Source organism: Periplaneta americana, chromosome 6 (genome assembly GCF_040183065.1).
Source record: "Periplaneta americana isolate PAMFEO1 chromosome 6, P.americana_PAMFEO1_priV1, whole genome shotgun sequence".
NCBI lineage: Eukaryota > Metazoa > Arthropoda > Insecta > Blattodea > Blattidae > Periplaneta > Periplaneta americana.
The window spans coordinates 153284198-153307781 of NC_091122.1; the positions used below are offsets into that span (position 1 = coordinate 153284198).

Genomic DNA, 23584 nt, shown 5'->3' on the forward strand with positions numbered 1-23584 from the left:
CTAAAATTTTACGTACCCAATAGTATGTCTTTCCATTCCCCTTAGCGTACACGTACCCCTGCTTGAATGCCAGTGATGTAAATAATGTAAACATGAAATACAGTATAGTACAGTAGTACAATTTTTGTAGGATAAGAGTTACATACCGTTATTCACTTTCTGAAAAAATCAGAGAACACGAGGAAAGTATGATTGCGTATAGGGTCAACAGGTTTTCAGAATGCCAGTAAGGGACAGAATGAGGTCGAACCTAGAGGTGTGATGTTTATTGTATGGAAAATGCACATAATTTGAGAGAACCCCACATGCACACCATGTCTGTTCGGAATCAAGGTCTTCCAATGTTTTTGGGATTATTACGATTGATTCGTATTATAATAATAATTAATATTACTATTGCAGAGTTACAAATTCACACCTATATACAAATAATGTATGTTTTCTTCTTCTTGAGGTGGTACAAGTTCATCTAGATGCTTTTTGGACTTTCTTTGCATCAACTTCAGACAATGCTACATAGCAGGCCTCTCTGACCATGTGGTCAACACGATGCAAGCCACTGTGAAGACGTCTATTCATAGCAAAGATAGTTACCCCATGTCAGATTCTACAACACATTGATAAATCTAAGTTACTGAAATTTTACTTAGGTGAGTCATTCCTTAAAGATATGATAATCCCTACCCTCGAGTACCAAGTTATCAAGTCCATAACATATCGTTGTTATGTCACTGTAAATAATTTAAAGTTTGTGTTTAGAATACAGACCTCCGAACTTTGAACTGCATTTCGAGATTAAGTGTCAAGCAGGGAGTGTTTTAGACTCGTTTCTATGTACGACCATAATTTTCACAAAGAGCATGATTTTGACTGCATTAGAATTTCTGACACGGTATGTAAAAAAACTGTCAATTGGTAATTTTATCACACCAAAGATACAGGAATTAATCATTTGTCAATTAGTCTATTTATTTTATTGGGTTATTTTACGACGCTGTATCAACATCTAGGTTATTTAGCGTCTGAATGATATGAAGGTGATAATGCCAGTGAAATGAGTCCGGGGTCCAACACCGAAAGTTACCCAGCATTTGCTCGTATTGGGTTGAGGGAAAATCCTGGAAAAAACCTCAACCAGATAACTTGCCCCGGCCGGGATTCGAACCCGGGCCACCTGGTTTCGCGGCCAGACGCGCTGACCGTTACTCCACAGGTGTGGACCAATTAGTCTAAGCCATAGTGTCAATTTATTGTGATCATGAAAATATTGCGTCATCTAGCAATGTATTACTTACTTACTCACAAATGGCTTTTAAAGAACCCAAAGGTTCATTGCCGCCCTCACATAAGCCCGCCATCGGTCCCTATCCTAAGAAAGATTAATCCAGTAGCTACCATATCCCACCTCTCTCAAATCCATTTTAATATTATCCTCCCACCTCGGCCTCCCCAAAGATCTTTTTCCTTCAGGTCTTCCAATTAACATTCTATGTGCATTTCTGGATTCACCCATATGTGCTACATGTCCTGCCCATCTCAAACATATGAACTTAATGTTCCTAATTATGTCAAGTGAAGAATACAATGTGTGCCGTTCTGCATGTGTAACTTTCTCCATTGTTTTGTAACTTCATCCTTTTAGGTACCTACCGGTACATTATATAGGGTAAATATTGGTAATATTGTGATACTAATAATATTATGATAGTTCTTTTTAAGAAATTTTTTATAATTTTACTGAGCGAGAGGAAGTCGGTTTTTTTGTGTCAATGTATTAAGGGAATGTTCGTGGACAAGTTTCTGCACAAAACCAGTCCTTCTCTCGCTCAGTAAAATTGTAAAAAATTCTCAAAAAGTACTATCATAATATTACTAGTATCACAATTTACCAACCTTTACCCTATGTCTTTTTCTCGGAAGTAATATTTTTGACTTAATGTGTTTTGCTTGTAAACCGACGATACATATATTTTATAGTTTTAGGGGTTAGTATAATTTTATGTTTAACCATAGTAAATTTTGTTGAAGTTATTCCCAAGTTGGAGAGGTTAATAATTAAAAATAATAATTCAATGACTATGAGTAGTCATACTGTGGATATACAAATATACGTAATATATAAATAATAATTAATCTTACTATAAAATAAATATTTCTACAATCCTTTTCAAAAGCACTAGATCACCATAACACATTCTCCTGTATCTCTAAATAAAGTTCAAAGATCGGGGAACTATGATTTAGCAGTATTTAAACAAACTTTAGTGGTACAGTACGAAAACATTTATTTCTATTTATAGCAAACAGCTTGTGACGGACTTTTGACACTTACATTGCATACAAAAGCCCAGGGATCATCTTGTGGGGATTCATTGTGAATACGAAGTGAGGAAAAGTAGGTAAGACAAGTTCATTACATTACACTGAGTTCTGTTGTTTCTTCAATCAATTTAAAAATATTGTCACTTAGTTCTAGTGTTGCTTTATTGAATTGAAACAAGATTGTTGAAAAATTATTTCCAAGTTCATAAATTAACTGAAATTATTACATTACCGGTACTTTTAATTTAAATGTCGACTTAAGTCAAAGTATTACTTCTATGAAATGTATGGGTATTGGATACTTTATTTCTTTAATTTATATGGTAATCAAGAACAGCAATGCAATGTTGTTCACTATCTTCATAATATAAAATGTAATAGTAGCAGAAATAATAATAATAATAATAATAATAATAATAATAATAATAATAATAATAATAATAATAATAATAATCCATGTATTGTGGGTCCCTATCACCACGGCATGGCGCGTCCTCAGGTTGCGGATAGAGGAGACGGCCTCCAGATATGGAGGGTAGCTGCAAATATATTGAATAAGCAGTCGTGGACAGCCGATAAGGGGTGGTCCTCCAGCTTGGGGGTTGGGCGAAGGGCTAACAACCCATCACCGTAAAAAAACAGCTTGTTACGTATCCCTATAATAAGCCTCGGAATAGGACTGATTCTCTGGCACGACCACAGCAAAGGAATAAGGATTTGAGATTTGGCACTTGGAACGTAACTAATCTTTATAGAACAGGAGGGGTAACATTAGTAGCAAAAGAACTAGCTAGATATAGAATAGACTTCGTGGGAGTACAAGAGGTTAGGTTAGATGGGAATGGCATATCACAAATAGGAGATTACTTGTTGTATTATGGGGAAGGAAACAATAATCACCAATTAGGAACAGGATTCTTTGTTCATAAAAGAATAAAATCAGCAGTAAAAAAGGTCGAATTTATCAGTGACAGGTTATCATATTTAGTACTTAAGGGTAGATGGTGCGACATCATAGTTATAAATGCTCACGCCCCTACAGAAGAGAAAGACGACCATATAAAGAATAGCTTCTATGAGGAATTGGAACATACTTTTGATCAGTTCCCTAGATATCACATGAAAATTTTATTGGGGGATTTCAACGCTAAAGTAGGACGGGAGGATATTTTTAGACCAACTATTGGAAAAGAGAGCCTACACGCAATTAGTAGTGACAATGGAGTTAGATTAGTCAACTTTGCCACATCGAAAAATTTAATTGTCAAAAGTACAACATTCCCCCATAAGGATATACATAAATATACTTGGACTTCTCCAGATGGATTGACACACAACCAAATCGATCACATCTTGATAGATAAACGGAGACATACTAGTATAGTAGATATTCGAACTTTCAGGGGTGCAGACTGTAATTCTGACCATTATTTGGTGATTGGAGAATTAAGAGAAAGATTATCAGTAGCCAAGCGAGTAGAGCAACAAGTTAATATTACTAAATTCAATATTTTGAAATTAAAGGACGAGGAAGCTAAGCAAAATTATCAGGTCGAAATTTCGAATAGGTTTGCCACTTTAGAAAGTTCCGACGAAGTTGAGAAAGAATTAGATGTTAATAGCGTGTGGGAAAATATCAGAGATAGTATCAAAATTGCAGCTGAGCAGAGCATAGGTTATTATGAAACTAGGAAAAAGAAACCGTGGTTTGATGAAGATTGTTGCATGGTAGTAGAAAGAAGGAAACAGGCAAAATTGAAATTCTTACAGGATCCAGTTGAGGAGAAGAGAGATAATTATTTCAATGAAAGACGGGAAGCAAGTCGTACACTTAGGAATAAAAAGAGAGGTTACTTGAAGGAAAAACTGAATGAGGTAGAAACAAATAGTAAGAATAAAAACATTCGAGATTTATATAAGGGTATAAAGGAATTTAAGAACGGATATCAGCCAAGGGTAAACGTGATCAAGGATGAGAATGGTGACTTGCTTGCAGACTCTCCATCAATCCTAAACAGATGGAAAAACTATTTTGCGCAACTACTAAATGTACATAGGCCAAATAGAAATGATCGGGACGAAATTGAAATACAAACTGCTGAGCCATTTATACCCGAACCCACGCTTTCAGAAGTCGAAATTGCGATAGAAAATCTGAAAAAGTACAAGTCTCCAGGTATCGATCAAATTCCAGCAGAATTAATACAAGAGGGTGGGAGTGCATTATATAACGAAATTTATAAACTTGTACTTGCTATTTGGGAAAAGGAAATTGTACCAGAACAATGGAAGGAGTCCATAATTGTACCTATTTTTAAAAAGGGGGACAAAACCAACTGTGGTAACTTTCGAGGAATATCACTTTTGTTGACGTCGTACAAAATTTTGTCCAATATTCTTTTGAGAAGATTAACTCCGTACGTAGATGAAATTATTGGGGATCATCAGTGCGGTTTTCGGCGTAATAGATCGACTATTGATCAGATTTTTTGTATTCGACAGATAATGGAGAAAAAATGGGAGTATAAGGGTACAGTACATCAGTTATTCATAGATTTCAAAAAGGTTTATGACTCTGTTAAGAGGGAAGCATTATATGATATTCTTATTGAATTTGGTATTCCCAAGAAACTAGTTCGATTAATTAAAATGTGTCTCAGTGAAACATACAGCAGAGTCCGTATAGGTCATTTTCTATCTGATGCTTTTCCAATTCACTGCGGGCTAAAGCAGGGAGATGCACTATCACCTTTACTTTTTAACTTCGCTCTAGAATATGCCATTAGGAAAGTTCAGGATAACAGGCAGGGTTTGGAATTGAACGGGTTACATCAGCTGCTTGTCTATGCGAATGACGTGAATATGTTAGGAGAAAATACACAAACGATTAGGGAAAACACGGAAATTTTACTTGAAGCAAGTAGAGCGATCGGTTTGGAAGTAAATCCCGAAAAGACAAAGTATATGATTATGTCTCGTGACCAGAATATTGTACGAAATGGAAATATAAAAATTGGAGATTTATCCTTCGAAGAGGTGGAAAAATTCAAATATCTTGGAGCAACAGTAACAAATATAAATGACACTCGGGAGGAAATTAAACGCAGAATAAATATGGGAAATGCGTGTTATTATTCGGTTGAGAAGCTCTTATCATCCAGTCTGCTGTCGAAAAACCTGAAAGTTAGAATTTATAAAACAGTTATATTACCGGTTGTTCTTTATGGTTGTGAAACTTGGACTCTCACTCTGAGAGAGGAACATAGGTTCAGGGTGTTTGAGAATAAGGTGCTAAGGAAAATATTTGGGGCTAAGCGGGATGAAGTTACACGAGAATGGAGAAATTTACACAACACAGAACTGCACGCATTGTATTCTTCACCTGACATAATTAGGAACATTAAATCCAGACGTTTGAGATGGGCAGGGCATGTAGCACGTATGGGCGAATCCAGAAATGCATATAGAGTGTTAGTTGGGAGACCGGAGGGAAAAAGACCTTTAGGGAGGCCGAGACGTAGATGGGAGGATAATATTAAAATGGATTTGAGGGAGGTGGGGTGTGATGATAGAGATTGGATTAATCTTGCACAGGATAGGGACCGCTGGCGGGCTTATGTGAGGGCGGCAATGAACCTTCGGGTTCCTTAAAAGCCATTTGTAAGTAAGTAAATAATAATAATAATAATAATAATAATAATAATAATAATAATAATAATAATAATAATAATGACGACGACAATCGCAATTAATTTTGAGGAGAAATTTGCTGGATAAGAAATGTTAAGCATTAGCAATAGTTCAGTGGTAATGTATGGACTGTGACTACTACAACCATCATCATCATCATCATCATCATCATCATCATCATCATCATCATCATCAGAGACATTCTGAAAGCGGCAGTTCTAAAGTCTGAAAACTGGCCAGTGAATAAAGACAAACTAGTGCACAAATACCATAAGAACTTGATCAAATTTACTAACAATTTACAGTTTGACAAATTACAATGAAAGAAAAGTACAAAATTCATCCATCTATATTGCTTATAAAGTAACTCTTAGAACAATATAAAGTAATTATATGAACATAGTTTAAGGTAAACCAATGCATGTAGTATTACTCCACAGTAATGGAGCATGCAGACTGTAAAAAAAAAATCATCATCATCATCATAACTGCATCAGAACTAGTCCCGTCATTATTGTAAAAAAAGAACTGCAAATTGTGCAGTCTAAGAGCTCCTCGAAACTAAATTGCATTGATACTGAAATGTGGAAATAGGTAGTAATTCTAATGATATAGTGTACTTTCTATGTTAGTCTTTATTAGTAATTAATGAAAAATTTTACTGTTTTATAGGAGCTGGTCAAGATGAGGAGAGTTATTATTTTCTTGGCAATTGTGGCGGCTATTGAAGCATTCACTTTTTTCGAATTGGCTCTAGGAGACTGGGAGGCTTTCAAGGTAAAGTACATAACTGCCATTTCGTATGATTTATATAACATTTCTTAACTTTGTAGAGAGTAACCGTTTTTGGGCCACAAAGAATTACAAGATATGTTTCAGTGTTCTCTTACTTTCAAAGCGATAGTAGTAAACAGGAGGAAACAAACAGAGAGTTTTACAGTTTTCTAACAGAAATTGCGTTTCATATTGTCAACATAATTTTTTTCAATAACCAGAACACTTGCCGAAATGTATTATTATATTAAATTCAAACTGATTTACACTAAAACTGAAAGTTTAAAATTTGGTACAACTAGTGTCATAAATTATAGGATATAGCTCTAACTTTCTATATGTCACTTGTAGTTTAATATGATTTAACTTTTTTCTTTTATTAGTTCCTATTATTTCTATGGTAAATTGCTTGAAATTTATATTTCACTATCTTTCAGTTTTACATTAATTTTTGAGTCTATAGCTTTCGAATTAATTTTAATATTTTAAGTAAAAAGTTTATTAATAAAAATAAAAATGTATTATTCTGAGGAACAGTAAAAGCTATGTACGAGGGGGATCCAGGAAATAACGACCGTTTTGTTGTAATAATTAAAAAAATATATATTTATTTGAAAAAACAAAGTCTGTTACATAACTGAAGCTTTCTTTACTTCTCTACATAATCACCACCTACATTTAAACATTTGTCGTATCTGTTCACTAGCTTTAGAATTCCCGTGTTATACTCCTCTGCCGCCAGTTCATTAAGCCAGGTGTTCACTGTCTTCTTCAACTCTTCATCACTTCCAAAACGCATACCACCCAGAAAGTCTTTCAGCTTAGTGAAAAGGTGAAAATCGCTAGGAGCAAGGTCTGGACTATAGGGCAGATGATCAAAGATTTCCCAACCGAATTGATCCAGCAATTCTCGAGTTGAAGCAGCAGTGTGCAGGCGGGCATTGTCGTGAAGAAGCACAACTCCTCTCGAAAGCATTCCTCGCCTCTTGTTTTGGATGGCTCGCCGTAGTTTTCGTAAAGTCTCACAATAACGATTTGCATTGATCGTAGTGTCTTTTGGCATGAAATCCAGCAAAAGAACACCTTTGCGATCCCAGAAGACAGTAGCCATGACTTTTTGTGTTGAGAGAGTCTGTTTGAATTTTCTCGGTTTCTTGGGTGATGAGGGATGATGCCACTGACGTGATTGGCGCTTGGTCTCTGGGGTGTTGTGAGACACCCAGGTCTCATCACTAGTCACAATTTGATCAAGAAAGGCGTCTCCATCTGTGTGATATCGCATCAAGAATGTCAATGCTGAGGCCATTCTCTGAGTTTTGTGTTGGTCACTCAGTTGCCGTGGAACCCATCGTGCACAGATTTTGTGGTAGCCAAGATGTTGCGACACAATTTACCAAGCAAAGAACGAGAAATGTCAGGAAAGGCAATATGCAATTCGTCGAGTGATGTGCGCCTGTCTTGCAAGATTCTGTCGTTCACTTTAGTCTTCAGGTCTTCTGTGATGAGTGATGGGCGTCCTGGTTGAGTTTCATCGTGGACATTTGTTCGCCCATTGTTGAACATTTCGCACCATTTTCTCACATTTCTTTCATTCATTACAGTATCACCATACACTTCTTTCAATTGCCGGTAAATTTGTGCAGGTTTCAAATGTCGGGCATTCAAAAATCGAATCACACTCCTCACCTCACAGTCGGCGGGATTATCAATCACGTCGTTCATTTTGAAGTAACACAAAATGCACAATGGCGACTTGTTGCAACCAGTACTGACAACATTATGAGAACACATGTTAAGGAAGCCAGTTGACCTTCAAACAAGGAAGGGGAATCAGCTGCGCAGCGGGTATGCGCGAACAGTCATTATTTCCTGGATCCCCCTCGTATTTATTCAAAAGATCATAAAGAATTTTTAGTACATGCTCTCTAAAATCGAAAAACTGAACTTTACATTGTTTCATTATGTCTATCAGATGGCGGTGAGAATATCACAATTGACTCACTATGCCTTTTATACTTGTATATATATTTAACTTTAATTTATTTTATTTCAAATAATTTAGACGGGTTGGGAACAACTGGCCACAGAGGCAACTTGCCACATAATTGAAATTCGTATCAAAGACAATTAGCCACACATTAAAATTCAAGACAATACTCAAATTCGCAGCAATTTATAATTTTCTATGGTAACACAAGACAAATCCAAAATCTGTAAACTAATTCGGAACTATGGCGGAAGAAAATCAGAAAGAGCCTCTGACAAATTAATATATCTTAGCTACATGTACACATTAGTATCAAAGACAATTCGCCACATAATTGAAATTCGTATCAAAGACATTAGTCACACATTAAAATTCAAGGCAATACTCAAACTCGCAACAATTTATAATATATTTCTATGGTAACACAAGACAAATCCAGAAGCTGTAAACTAATTCGGAACTATGGCAGAAGAAATTCGCTTCACAAAATCAGAAAGAGGCTCTGACAAATTAATATATCTTGGCTACATGTACACGAGACTTAGAGGAAATAAGAATGGAGTTGTTTGGCGCTGTGACACGCGTGACGGGTGTAATGCAACAGTCACGTTATCAGAAGATGGAAGCAGTGTCGTCAAAGAACCGTCTGAACACAAGAAGCATTTTGCAGACTGGGGAAGGATTAAGGCAAGAACTACTAATACATGCGAAGCTTGGTACAGGAGGTTGAACCTATTAATGGGGAAAGCGCATCCTTCCTTGTATCACATGCTGGAGCAACTGCAGTTGGAAGTGGAAGAAGTGGACAGATGCATAGAGAGATTGGAAGGTGGTCATTCTCCTACCAAAAAGAAGCGGAAATACATCGACATGGACAGATGAATATCATGTTTAGTTGAAGAATTCCCGCGGTACAAAGCAGAAGGCACCGTCATCTGGTACTTGAGAGCTGTAGGCTACAACATAGCAAGGCATTTTTGAAGCCAAATTTACATGTACATAGCAATTCAGACACTTAGTGGAATTTACAATAATCTCTGTATCCATTCGCAAAATATAGATCTTCTGAAAGTCTTGGATTTATCTTTGTACCTCAGTGTGGCAAATTGTCTATCTGTGGCAAATTGTCTATTTGTGGAAAATTGTATATTTGTGGCGAATTGTCTATCTGTGGCGAATTGTCCCTATTACCAATTTTCTGTGGTCAATTGTCCTAGTTACCAATTTTCTGTGGCCAATTGTCCGGAACCGAATTTAGACAGCTTTTACTAAAAACTATTGTATGCACCATGTACGCAAAATCTTTAGTGGACTCATCCCGTATTTTGGATTCAGCTTATGCCTCGTCCAAAAACAATGAATTCGTCTGCTAAAACCTTATTTTGCGTACCTACTTGATACATAAATAACTATTTTTTTTATTATGACATTTTATAAGTGTTTAATTTTGCGGTTTCATAATTCTCTATCAGCAACATCTTCGTCTATCAGGCCATGGTATTTCATACATATTATTCTATTTACAAATTTAACATCACTTTATTTTATTTTGATTGTGATTAGCCAACCTGAATAATTTACCTTAAAGTAACTTCAGACAACTGTTCCAACCAGTATTATAATAGAAAACTGAAATGAACATTGTAAATTATATTAAACAAAATAGAATATCAGTGTTAGCTTTTCGTGATAAATAATTAACTTCTACAAAAGTACACAGCAATGTAATTTTCTGTAAAACAAAGTGTTGATCGAAGGCAGATGCCCAAAACGCTTCGTGATTTTTTTCCATATTTCACACAAGTTTCAAATCACTGCTTCAAATAGATGCAAGAACTTAATTTCTTTTTAACATTCACTAAGGTACATACCAGTACGAAGGGTTTCAAACCAAACATGGTTGATCCTCATGAAATAGTTCCGAATATATTCAGGGTTTAAATTCAACTGCAAATGGTTACATCCATATAGTGCCAAATTTAATCTCACAATTGCAGCCTTCAGCAGTTAAAAAAATAGTCATTCATTTTGACTACAAGATGAATTAAGATGAGAAGGTGTGTTTCAGATAAACTTAATTTTTGTGATATTGTGGGAAAGTCATGTCTGGCTTGAAATCCTTCAAATAAAATATCTTAAAATATCTTACTAATCGTAACATTGCTCCATGCATCATTTGACAGACGACTTTCTCCGCTGTTTCTATGTGTGTTTGTATGTTTTTACATTTTTTACCGATATTTCGTTGTTTTTCCTCATTACAGATCAAGTATGGGAAAACATACTGTCCTCGAGAAGAAATGTTTCGAATGAATATATTTCTGAGCAATGTAGAAAAAATAAAGAAACATAATGAAGAGCATGCAAGGGGACTTCATAACTACACACTTGGAATTAACAGATTTGCAGACATGGTAACTATCTTGTTACAGAAACTAAGTCCTTTTAAACTTTTCAAAATCAGAAATAATTTTAACTGTATATCCTTTGATAGTAAAAACAATATCTTACAGTGAAACCTTGGTAAGATGCTCCTCAAGGAACCGTATAAAAACAGCATATTAAATGGGACCGTGTATAGCAAGAGTGGGTAATGTTTGGATTTTTTAAATTTTAACATAAAGTTATGACTCAGCATAAACATTTGTTGAAGAAATTTAAGGATTAAATACTGTAATTATGCAGGTAAAAAGGTTATTTTCTTCTCTTTTCTTTCAGAAAATTTTAGAACAAATACACTGTCTTAACAATTAAAGTGCCCCTTTTCGTATTAAAAATGTCAAAAATTGTTTTCTGTCTGGCACTTTATCCAGTACTATGAATAATAGTATTTTCCACACGATTTAAATCCGAAGTAATCTGACTACTATTGGATATTGGATTGTTGTTATTGTTGATTAGAATTGAAGAGAATAAAGCTACAAAAACTTTTTGAGCATTTCATGTAATAGTTGTGTTTTTGTATTAAATTATGTTAAAATGGTGTGTGCCCTTCAAGAGAGAACATAAATCATACTTATTGATTAAATTTCGGAAATTACACAAAATAAGCTGTGTTTTTGTCCCATAATCAACTGATAACAAATATACAGGTTGCCAGGCGACGATAGAAAACAAAAGATGCGAAAACGAATGAAGTGTATAAACAATTGAATGCTCTTTAATATTTAAGTAGAAAAATATAGGGGTACCACTTGAAATTTAAAAGTGAGGGTGGCTGGGGGTGAGGGTGAAATCTAAAATGCAATTAAGCCTGGTTTCAGACTTCCCCCTCAATATCTAAATTGACGTGTTTTTTTGTTTAATTTGAATTCAGTTTAAATAATTAATTATTTAGACTGGGAAGTTTTGAAATGAAAGCTCTGTATGTTTGCAAATTTTTATGAGTTTTATTTCGATTAAAATTAATAAGTATTATTTTGTCGATATTAATATTAAGTCTGTTATGTGTTAGCCACTGTTTTAATTGATTATTAGCTTCATTTATGTTATTCGAGAGGTATAAGATGTAAGACTACAGTAGAATTCCTCATATCTGGCAACTGTGGGACAAACTGGTTTTGCCGGATATTTGAAAAATATGTTTATAGGTTATTAAAGACATACTGTACTGCACAAGCATTTTTTTCCATGTTGAAATTTAGTAATTTTCATATGGATATTTAAAAATAAAGTTTTAAAATACGTACAATGTTTATCTCTAGTACTGAATATGGTAATGTACATTCATCAATTCATAATTATTGTAGTACAGTAATACATAATTGAGTAAAAAATACTAAAAGTTTTTGTAACCTTTTGGCAATTTTAAAGGGCGGTCATGTGACGTGAAGAACAGTGTAGCCAATGTCGCAACTATGAAGGCAATAATGTAGCATTCGATGATATGAACCTCTTTAACATATCACTAATGTTTGCCTAACTAAAAGTGCCGTTGTTTTGGTATTGCCGGTTATTTGGGTACTGGATACAAGGGATTTTACTGTATCTAACATTATAATATTCTATAAGCAAACTTCTGACGTCTTTACATCACTCTGTGTTTGCTAAGCACTGACTGAGCAAGAATGCTCTTTGTGCATACGTAAAAGAGAACTAGCACTTGTACCTAGTTTTGAGTTAGTGTTAATTTGATTGTATTATGTTTAAATTTTAGCTTCTTGAAGAAGTAACAAGAGAAATGAATGGCTTACTCAGAATGCAACCAGATCATCCACAGCACAGCCGAAATGTGGCAACTTTCATCCCCCCTGCAAATGTTCAGCTTCCTGACAGCATTGACTGGCGGGAAAAAGGTGCCGTTACTCCAGTGAAAGATCAAGGACATTGTGGGTCCTGCTGGGCATTCAGTGCAGTAAGTGAAATTTGTGTTATAATTGATTAAAAAAATCAGTTGTTATTTTATAAATTGGAGGACTTTCACTGTACATATTGTGTACCAGTAGTTGATGACATACATCACGTATCGAAGATTATGACTACTTTCATTTTAAGTACACTGAGGTGAAATTTGAATTTAAAATTATTAAAAGGATGGAAGCGCATTATCTAGCGAAATTTATAAGCTTGCATTTGCTACCTGGGAAAAGAAAATTGTACCAGAACAATGGGAGGAGTCAATAATTGTATCTATCTTTAAGAAGGGGAGAAAAACTAACTGTAGTAACTTTCGAGGAATATCACTTTTGTTGACATCATACAAAATTTTGTCCAATATTCTTTTGAGAAGACACATCTTCCTAAATAAGCCACAAATAACATAACAATTCCTGCTATCTAGCAGACATGAGCCCACACTGTTCTTTCTTCTTTTGTCTCAGTTTATAACTTATGCGAGGGTGTTGTACTATTGTACCTCGTAGTACAATAGTGAGTGTGGTTTAATGTTATGTGTTTCGGGAAAACAGGAACCGAAAGAGAATGCGAGCAATAGTGATATAATTAATTCACTGTTAGAGTATCTTTTTACGAGAAGAAATAATACTGAAAGAAAGAAAGTTGTAAATAAAGACAAACGTATGCCATCACTGACAATTTATTTTTCAGAAAGATAATCTTAAAATGCAAGCTTTCAATGCATCCTAGTATGGGCAACAGTGGCAGCTGATTGACTGAGGCAAGTGAGGCCAGGCCTCAGTCACTTGGCTTAACTGAAATCAAATTTTGTGTTTTTATATAATGTATTAGTTATTTGAATGAAGCATATATCGCTGTAGAAGCATTTGAAAACTTTGATGTATATAGACCTGTTTTGCAGTAAAATTTGTTCCTGAGGCCGGGATCGCTCGTGCCGGGTCTGGCTTGTGATGTATATAGACCTATTTTGCAGTAAAATTTGTTCCTGAGGCCAGGATAGCTCGTAACGGGTCTGACTTGTGATGTATATAGACTTGTTTTGCAGTAAAATTTGTTCCTGAGGCCAGGATAGCTCGTGCCGGGTCTGACTTGTGATGTATATAGACCTGTTTTGCAGTAAAATTTGTTCCTGAGGCCAGAATCGTTCATGCCAGGTCTGGCTTAATGCATTTCATGTCCTTTCGCGGGCTTTGAGTTTACGCTTAAAACATTGTAGCTGAGGCACAATTCGGCTGGCCTGGTCAGGTTTCACTCGTCCCATCCATGGACTGGACTCAAGGGTAGAGTGGGGTAGGAATAGCAGTGGTGACTTGTCTTCCTAACTAGTCCATAAATAACAAAATTCCAGCTCTTTGGCACGCAGAAACCCACTCGATTCTCTCCCCTTATGTCTCAGTTTATGACATAAGCGAGGGTGTTCTACTATTGTACTTCGTAGTACAGTAGTGAATCTGGGCCAATGTTGTTATGTATTTTGGGAAAATATAAACAGAAACAAATGAGAGAAATAATGCTGGTGCAGTTAATTCATTGTCAGAGTGTCCTTTTTCGAGAAGAAATAATACTAAAAGAAAGGAAGTTTTAAATAAAGAGAGAGACTACCGAGATACCTACGACATCGCTGATCATTTTTCTGACACATAATCTTAAAACGCGAGTTTCTATTGCATCCTGGTATGGGCAACATAAATGGTTATGTGGTAATGTGAAGAAAAATAAACTTCTCTTGGCCTTGTTTGTTACTGTCAAAGGAAAAAAATAAAAAGAAAAGAAAGAAAGAGGAATTTCAACACATAATATGGGATGCTTCATCACACTGAAACAATCACTGAAACTCAGAGCATAACAGCTTATTTGGTGAGTGAAATTATTATTTTTCATAGATAGTAATAAGAATAGACTAATAATAGTAATAATAATAACAATAATAATAATAATAATACAGTAATAATGATATTAATAATATAATAACAATAATAATGAATATCATAAACAAACATTTCCTATCGGAGGCACTTAAACTAGTTGCATCTGGCCTCACCGAGGATTTTGATCACCGGCCGCTACTATGGGCAACATAAATGGTTATTTGGTAATGTGGTGCAAATTAAACATTTCTGTTTGCCGTACTTGTTGCTGTCGAAATAAAGAAAAAGGAACAGTGTGGTCTACTGAGGGCCACAGAGACCTGAAAAATATTTCCAGGGGAATTTGAACATGTTTCTTCAGCTGAGCATAATGCTTGTTGCTTCATCACATTGGGAAAGAAACTTAAAGCATAGCAACTTATTTTGTGAACAACATTTTATTATTTTTCATTAATAATAATAATAATAATAATAATAATAATAATAATAATAATAATAATAATAATAATAATAATAATAATAATAATAATAATAATAATAATAATAATAAGTACGGTAAGTATATCAATAATTAAATTTTGTATGGGAGGCAGCCTATTTATCATTTATTATCATAAATTGACTAAGCATATTGGGAATTAATTCAGTAGCTTTCCCCAAAACATGCTATGAAATGTTTCATATCAAATAATTTTTTCTCGAAACTTTATAGTTTGAAATATCTCAGACAATAACCCCTTGAAATTAAAGCATTACTTACAGTTCACCCTTATCAGAGCCGTAACCAAGGGGGGTTCCAGGGGTTGCTGAACTATGCTGCGAGCAATCTCTAAAATTATTCTCATACCAGTATACTGTACTCCAACCAGGAGAAAGTCTCACGGGAATGAGACGCAGAAGGGTAATGCTGTGAATGAATTTGATGTCATAAGGTCACACACGTGGGTACACGGATCTCCATTGGCTAACTCTCAAAGCACAAACAATAACGCTAATACACACATTTATACTACCCTAGTTACAAAATTAGATCCCAGTTAATCTCCTGGTCTTTTAATCCCTCCATACAGGAAATAACATATGCAAGAGAGCGTATGTTTTTTAAACTGACATTATAACAGTAATATTATCTATCTACTTTGCTCCAATAGATGACGCAATAATAAGCACATATCTTTCACAGTTAATCTCCTGGTTGGAGAACAGTATATGTAACTTAACTCACAAAACACCACATCGTACTCGGTCATAGTTGAATACAGTAACTAAAAAATCATACTGTTAAGTACGGTAAAACGAAAACAAAATTACTGCCATTTTAGGTTCATGAAGTTTCACTTCAACCCTTTCAAGTGATCTTTAAAATATTTATTGTTTATTGTCTCATTATTGTACCTAATAAAGTAATGATAATTAGTAGATGACTATTAATTTAATAATTTTATACTTGGTGTTTATTGAATTGTGTCCAATGTAAAAAAAAAATTCAACTGAAGACCAAGTTCACTTGCAACCTCTAGGGAATCAGAGCAACCCCTAGTGCTGTCTGCTAATTACGCCCCTGCCCTGTACATACATTGTCATTACCAGAACGAGAAAAGCATAAGCAAAATACCGTATAGGCAATGTTATTTAAATTTCTGTGGTGTACTTTCTGTACAAAAATATTGAAGAAATTTAGACTGGGATCTACTAAGGAGGCAATACAAACTGCATAATATTCCTCATTATTTTTATGATTTATTTTCAGATTGGAACTCTTGAGGGTCAACACTTCAGGAAGACTGGTAAGCTGATTTCCTTAAGTGAACAGGATCTGGTGGACTGCTGTGGATTATATGGTACTGAAGGCTGTAAAGGTGGTCACGCGACATTGGCATTTGATTGCATAAAGGGTTACAATGGAATTGACACAGAGGACTCCTATCCTTACGAAGCTAAGGTAAGTACAGAAACGAATGTTCTAATGTGTGCTACCGTATGTATGAATATTCTTTAAACATATTGTCCATATAACTTACATACATATACAGTAGAATTCCTCATACCTGGCAACTGTGGGACAAAGTCAGTGCTGGATAACTAATTTTGCCGGATAATTGGAAAATACGTTTATAGGTTATGTAACGACACACTGTATTGTACAAACATTTTTTTTCCATGTTGAAATTTAGTAATTTTCATATAGATAATTAAAAATAAAGTTTCGAAATACGTACAATGTTTATTTTTAATACTGAATATGGTAATGTACATTCATCAGTTCGTAATTATTGTAATAGAGTAATACATAATAGCGTAAAAAATACTAAAAGTTTTCGTAACCTTATGACAATTTTAAATGGGAAAAGTGCCGTTGTTTTGGTATTGCCGGTTATTTGGGTGCCAGATACGAGGGATTTTACTGTATACAGACTGTTAAAGAAAAGTATTGAATATTTCGAGAAGTGATAGTATTTACCAAAACAGGAAAAAAAGTCTAATAAAGATGACTCTTAAAATTAATATCTTCCAAGATAAGAGTACTTAATCATCAACATCACAGGAGATGCTCAATGTAATATCCATTACGAAAAATACAATATTGTGAGAGGAGGTAGTCATCATCATCATCATCATCATCCTCCTCCTCCTCCTTCTCCTCCTCTTCCTATCATGTCGTCCTTTCAGAAGGTCGATTTCAAATATGCCTCATTCGTCTCTGTCTTCCCAAGCTTTCTTCATGTTTATTTCTGTAAACTTTTCAAAAATATCAGTTATACATAAACCATAATAAATTTTAAGACTTATTCGTTTAGAAACACATCTTCTCTAGCTAGGGTGACCAGATGCCCTCTTCTGTCCGGACATGTCCTCCTTTTTAGGCCTTTGTCCGGGGTCCGGGCAGATTTTAAAAAAATCAAGAAATGTCCTCCTTTTCGTAACTTGTATGCCTGATATTTTGAAATTATCTGATTTGATGCCCTTTTCAAGTAATTTTCCTGTAGAATCCGAGCGAATTTAAAAAAAAATCAAGAAATGTCCTTCTTTTCGTAACTTGTATGCCTGATATTTTGAAATTATCTGATTTGATGCCCTTTTCAAGTAATTTTCCTGTAGAATCGGGCGGATTTAAAAAAAATCAAGAAATGTCCTTCTTTTCGTAACTTGTATGCCTGATATTTTGAAATTATCTGACTTGATGCCCTTTTCAAGTAATTTTCCTGCAGAATCTGGGCGGATTAAAAAAAAATCAAGAAATGTCCTTCTTTTCGTAACTTGTGTGCCTGATATTTTGAAATTATCTGATTTGATGCCTTTTTCAAGTAATTTTCCTGTAGAATCCGGACGGATTAAAAAAAAAAAAAATCAAGAAATGTCCTTCTTTTCGTAACTTATATGCCTGATATTTTGAAATTATCTGATTTGATACCCTTTTCAAGTAATTTTCCTGTAGATGCCAGCAGCATCAATGGAATATACTACTTGCCAACGATCATAACTCTTTTTGCTCCTACTTGTTATGGTTGTTGCTTTCTTATGTACGTAACTGTAAAATCATTTAATATTATTAAGTTTTATCATAAGTATGCTGTAATAAAATAGACATTGACATCATTTTAAGAATAATATAGGCGTAAGCGTAAATCTAAATAGGTATTTTCTGTCCTATTTAATATTATAGTTCCCTTGGCTTTCATATGTAGTTAACTGTAAAATCATTATTATTTTGTAATAAAATAGATATTAACATACTTTTAAGTATGATATGACTAAATCTGTACTGTAAATATTTTATAATAAAACAGATATTGACGTAATTTAAAGTACCGGTACTGTACCTATAATATAGAGCCTAAGCCTAAATCTTAAGTACAGTACATATTTTGTCCTCTTTTTTCGAACAATGTCCTCCTTTTTTAAGCTCTGTGTCCTTTTTTTTATTGATGTGAATCTGCTCACCTTTTAGAGGAATCCACAAAGTGTTTCTGTTCAATATAATATTGAATATATCAGTATTGATCGAAGTGGATCACAGACAACAGACCTCAGCTGATGTTTCTTATATCTTTATTTTGCTTCGTGGTGTTGATTAACATTCGCAAACACTCTGTCATGTTGCAGGATGGTACTTGTCGGTTTAATCCCAACAATGTGGCAGCTACTGATGTTGGATACGTTACAATCAAACCCAGATCCGAATCTCACTTGCAGGCAGCTGTTGCTACAGTTGGGCCTGTTGCTGTTTCGATATTTTCTGATTTACACGACTTCAGCCTTTACAAGGGCGGTAAGTAAATTCGTGGTCCATTATTCATATATTCTACAATATGAAATATACTTTTATAAACATTTAAAGAATTGAAAAAGTGTAAGAAATGACATCCTGTAAACCAATAAGTGAGTGACTGGTATTTAAACCCAGACATATAAGTTTTCAGATGAAAATAATGTGCATTACAAGCTAAGACTTTTCTAAAAACCTGAGGGAAAAAAACATTTTATCTACCGGTATTTATTTTAGAATTTGTCTTTTAAGCAGCCTTCACTTGGAATAAGCTGAATAAATAAAGTTTATTCAAAATAATATTAACAATAATAATAGGCTATTATTATTATTGCTATTGTTTTATTATTATTATTATTATTATTATTATTATTATTATTATTATTATCATCATCATTATTATCGTCATCATCATCATTATTATCGTCATCATCATCACCATCATCGTCCTTATCATTGTTATTGTTATTTTAATTTAAATTTAATTTTATTTGATTATTTAATGACGCTGTATCAACTACGAGGTTATTTAGCGTCGATGAGATTGATGAAAGCGAGATGGCATTTGACGAGATGAGGCCGAGGATTCGCCATAGATTACCTGGCATTTACCTTGCGGTTGGGGAAAACCTCGGAAAAAATCCAACCAGGTAATCAGCCCAAGCAGGAATCGAACCTGCGCCCGAGCGCAATTTTAGATCGGCAGGCAAGCGCCTTAACCGACTGAGCCACGCCGGTGGCGTTATTGTTATTATTACTGTTATCCTTATGGTTGTTACTGTTACTGTTGTTGCTATTTTATTATTATTGTAGCTATTATTCTTATTGTTATTATTGTTTCATTCTTATTGTTACTGTTGTTACTGTTATTGTTATTACTATTGTTACTATCATCATCATCACCACCACCACCACCACCATCATCATCATCATCATCATCATCATCATCATCATCATCATCATCATCATCATCATCATCATGTGTCAGCCTCGGTAATGTAGTTGGTATAGTGCTGGCCTTCTATGCTCGAGGTTGCGAGTTCGATCCCGGCTCAGGTTGATGGCATTTAAGTGTATTTAAATGCTACAGGCTCATGTCAGTAGATTTACTGGCATGTAAAAGAACTCATGCGTGACAAAATTCCGGCACACCGGTGATGCTGATATAACCTCTGCTGTTGCGTCATTAAATAAACCATAATTAAAATTTATTTATTTTTTTTATTATTATTATCAGGTTGTACAATATTCTAAACATCTCCCTGTACCCATTTTCAGTTTATCCAGTCTTCTCTATTCTCCCATACCCCATCTTTCAATCCCTTTTCTCTCATTGTTTTAATTATTCCTTATATCCATATCAATTTTAATCTTACACTCTTCCTTTTTCCTGTTGGAATCTGTTCACACACCTTCTTCGGCAATTTTATTTTATCATCCTCTTCATACCAAACCATCTCAAATGTTTTGTTTTTATAAATTCTACAAGCGATCCTTGCACTTTCACTTTTTCTCTCTATAACATTATTTCTAATTTTATCCTTCCTTAATACTCTTGCAGATCTCTGCCAGAAATCCATATCTGTAAAATGTAGTTTTGCTACTGTCCTTGACTTCAAATGCCATGTTTCTGAGCCATATGATACTGTGCTTTTAACAATTATTGCATTATAATGTTTGTTTATGCTCGACCATGCCGAAATGTAGTAATTATACACTTGGCAGTAGCCCTTTAATGCACCTCATTAAAGTACACCTATTCATTAAAGTTCAGGTGTTCAGCCAATGACAAGTCACCTTTGTACCGTTATAAAACCGCAAGTATCGATTATACTCGGATATGCAAACGAAAGACAGTTAGCGAAAAGTCACGGAGGCTGGAAATCCAATACTGTCCCAGAAGGTTATGTTCTGTTACTATAATAATTAGCGTTAATTGTAAATAATATTCAAATAAATTCAATTTATCTCGTTTTTCAATTATAAATCAATTTCCAGGTTATATCAGACTAATGTTCATCTTATTCTCTATCAAGGTCAATGACATTCGGCCTCGAAAAAAATCAATACTTTCGCGTCTGCGCACATCTCACAATTCAGATCAGTTCGCACGTAACCATAACATGACCTAATTTTGAATAATTTCAAGTTAGAAATATGGTCGAGCATAAAAAGTCGTATGAAACTTGCCTATATTGGTAATCAAGATGCTCGTATGAAAATTATGAAACGAGCGCTGTGCTCGTTTCATAAACAAACATACTCGCGTCTTAATTACTACCATTATAGGCTCGTTACATAATGTACTATTTTGTTTTTGTCGTGATATCGTTATACTATAGAATGCTGTTTTATTTGTAAATTGCTGTCTCCCTTTGTTAATTCTTCAGGCAGTGTATAAGAAAGATATTTGTATGTAATAATTCGTTGTGGAGGATTTAAATACAATGTGGAAGAGAACATGTTTTGAATATGTTTTCACTATTACAGGTGTATTTTACAATCCTGGATGTGTAGGGGATCGCCCTTCACACCACGCTGTGACTGTAATAGGTTATGGTACAGATAAATCCTCTGGAGAGGACTACTGGTTAGTGAAGAATTCATGGGGAGAGGAGTGGGGAGAAGGTGGTTACATAAGGATTGCTCGCAACAGAGATAATCATTGTGGAATTGCAACTAGACCAGTATATCCTTTGGTGTAAATTTGACTGAAGGAAAATGTGAGATAAAAGTCTCTTAATTTATTTGTGCAATAAAGCTTTTCTTAACTTCAATATGAGCTTCCTTCAATAACATATTTTGTACAGAAAATTACTAAAAATTAAAAGTTGTAACTACAGTAAAATCCCTCGTATCCGGCACTCTGTTGTATTGTTGCATAATGTAATATTCAATACACACTAGAACTTAAAAACAACAACTCCATAAATTTCCTAGACATCACCATAACAAAAATCGACACCAAACACACCTTCAAAATATACAGAAAACCAACCACCACCACCACCACCACACACATACACAACACATCTAACCACCCCACACAACACAAACATGCTGCATTCAGGACAATGGTACACAGATTACTCAACATACCCATGAGCCAACAACACTACAGTGAAGAAGTGAACACAATCAAATTCATAGCAAAAGAAAACGGATACAATCCAAATATAATAGACAATATCATAAGGAAGACAAAACAAAAACTTAACAAACACAAAAATACACAAAACACAACACAAACACAAGAACACAAGAAATACATCACACTAACACATGAAAACAAAAACACACATAAGATCGCATCTTCATTCAGAAAACAGAAATACAACATAACATACAGAACAGAAAACACACTACAAAGACATCTCAACACACAAAAAACACAAACAAATAAATACGACCACACAGGTGTATACAAACTCAAATGTAATAGTTGCGACAAGTTCTACATAGGACAGACAGGCAGATCATTCCAAACACGCTACAAAGAACACATTAAAGCTATAACCAGAGGACACAATACATCTACATACGCCGATCACATAACCAATACTAACCATACATGCAATAACATAAATACGGACATGTAAATCCTACACACACAACCCAAGAACCAAAAACTCAACACACTAGAACAATATGAAATATACAAACACACTAAAACACACCCCGATCAAATCCTCAACACACAGATTAATTTCAGTACACACACACCATTTGACACCAACTTCAACAACCACACAACCTCCTAACAGGCAGAGAAGTTCGAGATGACCCCACGATCTAGTAGGCTCTGATGATGGTGCGTGAAGCACTGAAACAGCCATAAGCCGGACATATATTTCATATTTAACACGAGTAAGTCCACTAGTTCATCAATTAAGTAATATTTTAATAATATGTCATATTAGTTAAAACGTGTTAAAATCATCGTAATTCCTTAAATGTATTACAAAACAATAAACTGCAATGATAACATGATTATTTCATAGCACACTGATAATTATATAATGTCTTGTACTCTTACCTCATTTAATGTTTCAATTCTATGTTACATAAATTCAAATCTATTTAAAATTATAGAAATGAATATTAAAATATAAATAAAACTCAACAAATAATAGAACTAAAAAAGAATAAAATATGCCAAAAAATCAGCATTTCATAATGGTGAGCACTATGCTCATATGCGACCAATGGTGATACAGTCAGATGTGCAACCAATGCTAGGTTAAAACAGTCAATACCTAATGATTGTTTTAAGTGAAATTTTAGAATTGAGGACCATATACACTACTGGTCAAAAGTTTT

General features: G+C 34.5%; 1 protein-coding gene across 2 annotated transcripts; it reads left to right on the forward strand.

Annotated features, from left to right (window-relative positions):
* Positions 1-2291: 2291 nt before the first annotated feature.
* LOC138701942 (cathepsin L-like peptidase) lies at positions 2292-22041 on the forward strand. 2 transcript variants are annotated; one of them, XM_069829311.1, is made up of 7 exons: positions 2292-2399; positions 6685-6789; positions 11038-11187; positions 12930-13127; positions 16748-16939; positions 19102-19267; positions 21755-22041. In XM_069829311.1, exons 2-7 carry the CDS (start codon positions 6697-6699, stop codon positions 21967-21969), a joined length of 1014 nt encoding a protein of 337 aa, XP_069685412.1. In that variant the 5' UTR covers positions 2292-2399; positions 6685-6696; the 3' UTR covers positions 21970-22041. The 2 variants fall into 2 exon arrangements, with proteins under 2 accessions (XP_069685412.1, XP_069685413.1); XM_069829312.1 differs by having other exon boundaries at positions 2331-2395.
* Positions 22042-23584: the final 1543 nt, after the last annotated feature.

Excerpts from the sequence above, each read along its gene's own strand:
- LOC138701942 (XM_069829311.1), top strand. The coding sequence starts at position 6,697 with ATGAGGAGAGTTATTATTTTCTTGGCAATTGTGGCGGCTATTGAAGCA. Across the intron at positions 13,128-16,747 it reads CCTGCTGGGCATTCAGTGCA|ATTGGAACTCTTGAGGGTCA; the intron begins GTAAGTGAAATT and ends ATTTATTTTCAG. Across the intron at positions 16,940-19,101 it reads CCTATCCTTACGAAGCTAAG|GATGGTACTTGTCGGTTTAA; the intron begins GTAAGTACAGAA and ends GTCATGTTGCAG.